Source organism: Salvia hispanica, chromosome 5 (assembly GCF_023119035.1).
Source record: "Salvia hispanica cultivar TCC Black 2014 chromosome 5, UniMelb_Shisp_WGS_1.0, whole genome shotgun sequence".
In the NCBI taxonomy this organism is placed as follows: domain Eukaryota; kingdom Viridiplantae; phylum Streptophyta; class Magnoliopsida; order Lamiales; family Lamiaceae; genus Salvia; species Salvia hispanica.
In genome coordinates, this window is record NC_062969.1 from 22,560,409 (window position 1) to 22,569,560 (window position 9,152).

Sequence of the window (9,152 nt, forward strand, 5' to 3'; positions counted from 1 at the left end):
TTCCTCTAAGTCTCCATGGAAGAATGCGGTTTTCACATCCAACTGCTGCAAATCCCAATTCCTCTGATTTACTACAGCTAACAGGATTCTGATTGAAGTATGCTTTACAACAGGGGCAAATACTTCATTGTAATCAATGCCCTCTTCTTGAGTAAAGCCCCTTGCCACCAAACGAGCCTTGAATCTCACACTATCATATCCAGTAGACTCCACTTTCTTCTTGAACAACCACTTGCTTTCATTTGTTAGTTTTACCCAATTTTTTAAATTAGGGCTTATAGGAAAAATGTCCCTAATTGGTGTTTTTCGAAAATGTTTTTGATGCAGAAATCATGCAAGTATTTGTGAGTTTGTATTGGGGTGGTAGAGTAGTTCAACTACCACATATGGGTATTGGTTATGATCCACCTCGTGCGAGGAGCTCCATCGTATTAAATTCGTGTGTTTCCTATTCTGAATTGGTTGCAATGATATGTGATGCGATGAGAATAGATATGAACCAACACACTATTGAATTATTATGGAGAGAATGTATAGTCTTTGCTTCCGGTATGAGTTATACCTGTTCTGTGATTTGCAATGAAGCAAGTGTAATGTTTATGTTCAACAATACTCAAAATTCAAGTGGGTGTATTGAATTATTTGTTGAGTATTCACCTGTGAGAAGTTCAGAAATCCCACCAGTTGTTGATTGTGGTATTGGATCATCGGCGAGGGTTGAACTTATGAGCTCTGACTGTGGTATTGGATCATCTGCGAGGGGTGAACATATGAACTTTGATCATAGTATGAATGAGCAGAGAGATGTTGTAGATGCTGTTGATGTTGGTGTTGGATTGAATGATGAGGTAGATGTTGCAGATGTTCTTAATGAGCCAACGACATTATCTGAGACTGAGCCAGAACCCGATCTTTGTGATGGTGATGGTTCTTCTGATGATGAGATAATACCTTGTAAACCTGTTGTACAAGGTGAACAACCACTTCCAGAATACAACACTAGAGGGTTGAAATTCTTTCGCAAATTACCAGGTCGTCCTTCTGGAGTATCTGATGATGTTGTTGATAATGAACACAACAATTTGTATTGGGATGAGAAAGAGCCGCATCGGATTGTGTTGGGAACAAAATTTGATTCCAAGCTTCATGTGAAGACTGCTATAACTATGTGGAGTTTGTGGCAGGAAAAACAGTTTAAGGTCGTCGAGAGCAAATTAAGAAGGTGGCATGCCGTATGCAAATTTCCAGCAGGAACGACAGCAACAGGTATAGGCATCATCAGCACCACAGACGCTGAAAAAGCGAGAGAATGTAAGTGGGAGGTTTTAGTTACACAAAGGGCGCATGACGATATGTGGGAAGTTAGAAAGTGGGTGGGTCGACATACTTGTGTAGGCCATCGTGCTAACAGAGATCATGCTAACTTCTCATCGGCAATGATTGCTCTGTGTATTCGACCTCATGTGCGACAATGTGCCGATTTCAAGGTCTTCTCAATAATAGCTGATATTCAAGACAGATTTGGTGTGTCAATCAGTTATAAGAAGGCATGGTATGCAAAGAGAAAGGCTATAGAGTTTGTATATGGTGGATGGGAGGAATCATTCAGGCAGTTGCCAAGCTACATGTTTGAACTCCAGTCACAGAATCCGGGCACAATTGTTGAATGGAAGTACAACGAGCTGTTGAGTCAAAGACGTACAAATGTGTTCAATTATGTTTTCTGGGCATTTGGGCCTGCAATACATGCTTTCCAGAAGGCTGCACCGGTGTTAACAATAGATGGGACTCACCTCCGAGGAAGATTTAAAGGTAAGCTGCTTGTTGCTTGTGGTTTTGATGCTAACAAGACATGCTTGCCTATTGCATATGCTGTGGTGGATGAAGAAACCAATGACAGTTGGTCATGGTTTTTGGATCATGTAAGAACTCATGTGGTGAAATACGAGAGGGAGGTGTGCATTATATCAGATAGGCATAAAGGAATCTTCAAAGCAATGGAGTCTGCAATCATGACAAGGGCCCCGCAGATACACCACAAATTTTGTTTGGTCCATGTGAGGGCAAATGTGTTGAAGAAGCATAAGGGCCCCAGTGTGAAGGCCAAAATCTGGAAGTTGGGGGTCAGTACTCAGGTACGTAAATTTGACAGAAGCATAAGGACCCTCGGCAACCATTTCCCGAATCTGCCGTAACCGAGGATCGGTGTCATGTTCAGAGGTCAAATGCCATATCCCATGAGCCATCTCAACCTAGATAATGCAAAATCATTAAAACCAACCTATACCAACTTCAAACTGAATACATTTTTATAAACAAAAACATACCAACACTTTCATAGAAGAGGCTGACTCGTTCATCCCAGCCGTAGACTGTGTCACCGTGATCCTATTGTACCACGCCATATAGCCCGGATTAATGCGACCTTCCATGCCCGCCGTTGCATGGTCAAAAGTTGATTGGAACCTCTCGTGTCTCATAACCCACTCATCAATGTACAATTTATGTTTCTTTGCCCAATCAGCGCCCTTCATCCCACGACGGTGACTTTTACACAAATGCCCGACATTCTTTAGCATCCTATCATGATACTCAGGAATACGCTGGTAGCGGTTAAATTGTCGGCAAACCCGTCCAGCCTCGTGTGCCTCGACAAATGACTAGCACACCAAGTAAGTGTCGCACAAGAAGGATGCGGTCGAATCAATGCAGTGATCGGGCAAGATACAATCTACATACGGTGTCCACAGAAACTGCAAACATATAATATAAAAATCAAATTAGCAACTGGCCGTGATGAATCAGTGATAATTGATCAGGATATAATAACAACCATATAATATAAAAATCATAATTATAATAAATTCATTAACTAAGATAATGGAAATAAATTTCACCTGGCCGGGACGAATCAGTGATAATTGATCACGGTAATAAGCAACTGAATATCGGGGAGCATTTCCTATTTCAGTCACTCCGTGCCACCTAAACATAAAATTAATGTCAAAAGTTACCAAAGAAAAATAATGAAGTGAGTTAATGTAAAAAATACATTACTTGGCTCCACACGGGGTATACGGCGTGTGCATAGGCGATATCACAAAGGATGGTCTCAATGTGGGCATTCTTTCCCACGCCCATATCTGCAAAAGAACCATAGGTCCACCCAAATCCCTCCTCTACCTGCCTAAAGAACCATAGGTCCACCCAAAGAATGATTAATTTTTGGCACGAGATACACATATACCTGTGGTGATAAATGAGTGATACTTATCCAGTTTTCATGTAAGTAATTGTGATGCCCAAAAGTGGACATTGCTGTGATGCCCAAAAGTGGACATTGCTTGACATGATCTTATTGTCAGCGTTTGATCACTACAAAGAGATTGTCACTTACAAGTTCATATTACTATCCAATGACTTGATATGAATGTTGTGCCGGTACCTCAAGATGTTACCATTTTATTTGAATTTTGTGATGTGAGCATGACAATTAATTTGGTTTTGTTCTCTATTCAATTATGATGTCTGCTTCTGCAGTTTCTTCCAACATGAACAATATGTTAGTGTTGAATGAGTCAAATTTTAAGGATTGCAAAGATTATATTCTGATTGCTCCGGGTTGCATGGATCTGGATTACGCACTAAGGATTGGGCAACCTACTTCTCATGCGGACGGTCTTCTTATCAAGGAGACACTGCGAAAAGTAGGAATACCCGAATCGTGTAAGTCTATTGATCATTGAGTTTAGTGTCCTAGAAGCCTATCGAGGCACTGCATCTGAGTATATCGCTAAGGCTAGTGAATACATTGCCGAAATTATGGAATGTGTTGCGAACAAACGATAAGGTTGAGACAAGCGTGCTTGATCTCAATAAAGTATATAAGGGCAAGAGCAACATAAGGGAGCACATTATGAAAATGTCTCGCGTTGCTTCACTTAAGCTTGAATTCTAAAGACTTGTTTGTGCATTTTGTGTTGCACATCTGGTCAGTATCAAGAAATAAAGTAAAGGGCATTAAAAAAAATGGTATTAAGAATGCTGCTATAGATAAGGGTTCATCACAAAAGAAACAACATAAGGATAATGATAGTTGTTTCTTTTGTGGTAGACATGGATATATAAAAGAAGAATTGTAACAAATATCACGCATTGCGAACAAAGGAAGTTACAATTCTTGTTTTGGTCTGCTCTAAAGTTAATTTGAATTTAGTCCCTAATGATATACAGTGGGTAGATTCTGGTGCTACTACTCACATAAGGTTATCAGTGCAAGGCTGTCTAAGCTACCAAAAGTCAATTGATGGTGAACGATATATCTATGTGGGATATGACAAATCGGTGGAAGTAGAGACTATTGAACATTGTAGATTGTTATTAAAGACTTGAATTATTCTGGTTTTGAAGGATACTTTATTCTACAATCATTTAGACTGAATTTGGTTTCTATTTCTGCTTTGGACAAATTTGGTTTATCTTGTTCATTTAGAAATAGTAAGTTTCTCCCTTTGAATAATTCTAGTGTGTTCAATGCATCGAAGGAAAGTAGAACAAATATAAGAAATTAGGTACAAATAAAGCTATACGTTTTAGAATTGAGGTATATGGATATTTGTAGTTCATTCCCTTTGGTTTCTTGGAGTGTTCAACAATATTTTATATCAATCATAGACGACTATTCTCACTGTGGGTACCTATATTTAATCCATCAAAAGTCTGAGGTTCTAGACAAGTTCAAAATATCCAGAGCTGATGTTGAGTTCCAACTCAACAAAGGCATTAAGAAAGTCAAATCTGGACGTGGTGGCGAATACTACGACAGAAATGAATACTCAGGTGAACAATGTCAAAGACCTTTTGTCCTCTATTTGGAAGAGTATGGGATCGCAGTTTAGTACACCATACTGGGATCGTCTAGCATGAGTGGTGTATCTATCATTCTTCCTTGTCGCATTCGCTTTAGGAAGAGACACTAAATTCTGTAGCATATATTCTCACTTTGGTCATCCAGAAAAATTTAGGGATTTTTAAATTTTATGATCCCACAAAAGGAACTAATTTGGGATGAGAAATATAGTTTTCCTTGAGGATGTTGAGTTTGGGGGAAGAATGTGTTAAGGGGCATTACTTTTGAGGAGAAGTTTGTATAGACACCTACTACTGCTTCTGACAATGTTCAGGTATCAATTACTATCATTGAAGAAGCAGATTAAGAACCTCAATTTGATAATGTAGTAAACGTTCAATCTCATGTGGATGAGATAATTTAAAGTCAATCTCAACAACCTCAATTATGACTCTCGGCAAAGGTACCACAAATTTTACGAAGTAGTTCTTTCATTTGGATTCAGAAATAATGCTATTGATGGTTGTGTGTATCACAAGTTCAGTGTGAGCAAATGCATCTTGTTATTATTATATGTCAATTACATATTGTGATTAATGATAAGGATATATTTCACTAACACCAAGAACTTTCTCTCTAAGGAATTTGAGATGAAAGGTCTTGGGGAACCCTCTATTGTATTTGAAATCGAAAGAAATAATTTTCGATTGTCATAGAAGGGATATGTGAAAAGGTAGCCTAAAGTATTTGAGATGCATAATTGCAAGTAAAGAAATACCCTTATAACTAAGGGAGACAAACGTAGTCTCATTCAGTGCCCTAAGATAAATATTGAGATTTAGAAAATGTAGAAGATTCCATATGCTTCGGCGATTGGGAGTCTAATGTGTGCTCAAGTATGTATTAGACCCAATTTGGTTTTAATTGTTTATATGTTGGGAAGATATCTCAATATCCCAATACGGATCATTAGGAAGCAGCAAAACGAGTAATGAGATATTTATAGAAAACTAAGCATTACATGCTTGCATACAGAAAATCAGATCATATGAAGAGATCATTAGGTATCTTGATTCTGATTTTGTTAGATGCCAATACAGTAAATGATCCATTTTAGTTTACGTGTGTCTGTTGGCTGTGGAGCCATTTCGTGGAGAAGTGCTAAGCAAACACTTGTAGCTACTTCTGCCATGACAACAGAATTCATAACTTGTTTTGGGACATCTAATAATTGAATATGACTGCAAAAATTTTGTCACTAGGCTGTATACTGTAAGGTATTGAAAGACCACTTAAGTTATGTTGTGACAATAACACTGCGGTATTATATTCTAAAACAACAGGAGCTTCCTGGTTGTTAAATAAAGAGTACAGAATAGACAAATACATATAGAGCATAAGAGAACAGATTTGATGATGACAAATCCGCTCATTAAGGGACTATCACCCAAGGTCTTTCATGGGCATGTAGCCTAAATGGGTGTTATGTTGTTTAAAGGTACTTCTATTCAGTGGGAGTAATTTGGGTTATTGCTCTATATTGTGTTTTGAACATGCAGTTATAAAACTCATGTTATTCTCTGCAGAAATAAAGTATTATGTTTTGTCCATTATTTTTAGTTTGATCTCATTAAGGATTTGGGAAGACCTGTTGGAAATAGGCATGTATGATCACCTTGCATGAAATTTATATGCTACACTCTATAATTGATCTGTTGTTGATTATGTTTGCATATGTGATTACTGATGGGTTTAATCATGAAAAAATATGGTGACTTCCCCTTTAGTCCTATGTCGATATGGTTGATAATTAGATTTGAAAATACACTATGTGATGCACTTTTGAGCGTTCATTCGGTTTGTACACATTTATTTGGTGAGGGACCGAATAAATGTGGGACCGAATAGAAAATAAAGGGGTTTATATTTAATATAAATATACGCTAGGATTATGGTCCCTAAACGTCAGAAGAATATTCGATATATCTGTATTCTCTCGGCAGACTATTGCGAAGAATGTCTCTGATCGTTTGGAAGATCCATAGCCGCTTCAAAGCAATTCCTACGTTCAATTGATGGATCAGGGTATGCTTCCGTTCTACAGTTTATGCTCCTTCTCCGTCGTTCTCGGTTAATCATCATAGAAAGCTTTATGTAATTGTTCACTCAATTATTCCAATAGATATCTGATCACTTCAACCTCCACTTAACATCCCCCAGGCCTTCGAAAATAAGCTAAAGTGTGAAAAATTGAAATTAAATAAAGATGAGCCCAAAGTAAGATATTAGTTCATCAAAATAAACAATTGAGCGGGCTTAACCCTACGATTTGCTGTAGGCCCGTTTTATGGATTTAGCCCAATCTAATATGTATGCATTTTACACATGGAGGAACATTATGCAAGTCTTTGATTTTAATAGTAGCGGATCGTCTGGAGAGTTTAAATATCCCTTAGGGTCGAGCCAAAAATAGCAATATCGCTTCTCTCGTGCCTAGAAAGATACTCCCTCCGTCCCATGTTACTTGAGTCGTATTCCTTTTTGGGTTGTCCCATGTTACTTGAGTCATTTCCTTTTTAGGTAAAAATTAGGAAATTTAACTAACAATTAACGCTAATTAATCTATCCCATATTGTAATTAACAGATTAATCTCTCTGACACTCACTCACTCGTAACCTTCATTTCTCACATTCTTCTTTCTCTCTTCAATCATCCTCTCCAAGTCTCTCTCTATTCGAATATTAGTTCCCTAAATTTTGCCCCATCTCTGCGAAAAATCTCTACATTCCAAAGGTGAATTCCTATTTTTCACCTCCATCTTTGCGACTCTCTATATTTGAGAGGTGAACACTAAATTTTCATTGGGTTCTCTCTTTCGTCTCTCTCTTCCGCCTCTCTGCTCTTGGTTCTCTCGGATCTACCATGCCCGGCGAGAAGATTTGGAAAATATAAAATTCAAATAATTATGGATATATAAATTGAGTTGTAATCGCAGATTTCAAAAATAACACATAAAAATTAAATCAATATTATAATTGAAACAGCTAATTAACTAATCAACTTAATTAGACAACCCACTTAAAATACTAATCATTTATTTCTTAATCTCCGTGCCCAAAAGATATACCTCAAATAACTTGGGACGGAAGGAGTATGAGTTTTCAATAAATGAAATTAAAGTTAGTAACCTAGTGGTTGTTGCTTCGTTAAAAGAGGTCTATGGATCAAGGCTCATTGTGAGCATTTTATTTCTTCTCTTAATATTTTTTTAGTTATTTTATCAATTCATATTATATTTCTTATTACCAAATCAAACCATTAAAATACTTTATGAATCTTTATTTTTATTAGTTTACATGTGATACATTATATTTATTACACACTCCCTCCCATAATAGATGTCACACAGTGGCGGAGCCAAAAATCTCATCGTGGGGGTCCAAATTTAAACTTAAATAAATTACATAAATTAAATTATAAGGTTCAAAATGTAAAAGTTAAATGCAATCACATTATAACATTTGTCTTCTATTCTTCATCTTCTGAAATCGCTACATAATAGTTTCATTGGTAACTTTAACAAACACATCATTTTCATATAAGGAACTAAGCAACCATTCAACTGATGAAGAATCAAAAGAAGAATGTTTCTTAAAATAACGATCCACATACCTACAAAAATAGTCAACACTGATTAAGTTTGCAAAATATAAATCATACACAAAAAAAGATAAAATCCATCTTATGCTTTACAACTAAAAGAATAAAGAGTAAACAAAATATACAATATGGTTAAATCTAAAATATTGTTGTCACAAATCAAATAGTGTAAAACTATTAATACATACACATCAAATTAAGAATAGGGGTTAAAGAATTCCAACACAGAACCGCCGTAGCCATTGAATTACATAAGCTATCTTCTTTCTCCCCATTTGAATTTTATGTGTACCAATTTAGAGCTTGAATATGATTATTTAGGTCTCAATTTACATAAATATTACAGCCAAACAAAAAAACAACATATATAGAAAAATCAATTGAATTATATTTGAGTTTTAAAGTATACCTAGTTTTAGATAACTAGATTTCAGATTACGCGGCAGAAGGAGTAGAACTGCAACAGAAGGAGAAAACTAATTAAGAGGAAACGATTTATAGAGTATAATTTTGTTGAAATCTATCTTTAATTTTATATATTATAATTATAATTAATGTGAAATTACTAAAATACCCCTAGGTTTTTTAAAAATTAGTGGGGGGACCATGGGCCCCTTGGCCCCACCCTCCCTTCGCCCCTGA

The 9,152-nt window shown here is 36.6% G+C and overlaps 1 protein-coding gene across 1 annotated transcript; it reads left to right on the forward strand.

The window, feature by feature from the left end:
• Positions 1-551: 551 nt before the first annotated feature.
• LOC125189657 lies at positions 552-2,195 on the forward strand. The gene has a single exon (XM_048086912.1). It carries the CDS (start codon positions 552-554, stop codon positions 2,193-2,195), a length of 1,644 nt encoding a protein of 547 aa, XP_047942869.1.
• The last annotated feature ends 6,957 nt before the right edge of the window (positions 2,196-9,152 follow it).

Coding starts and splice junctions, on each gene's coding strand:
- LOC125189657 (XM_048086912.1), top strand. CDS start 552: ATGAGTTATACCTGTTCTGTGATTTGCAATGAAGCAAGTGTAATGTTT.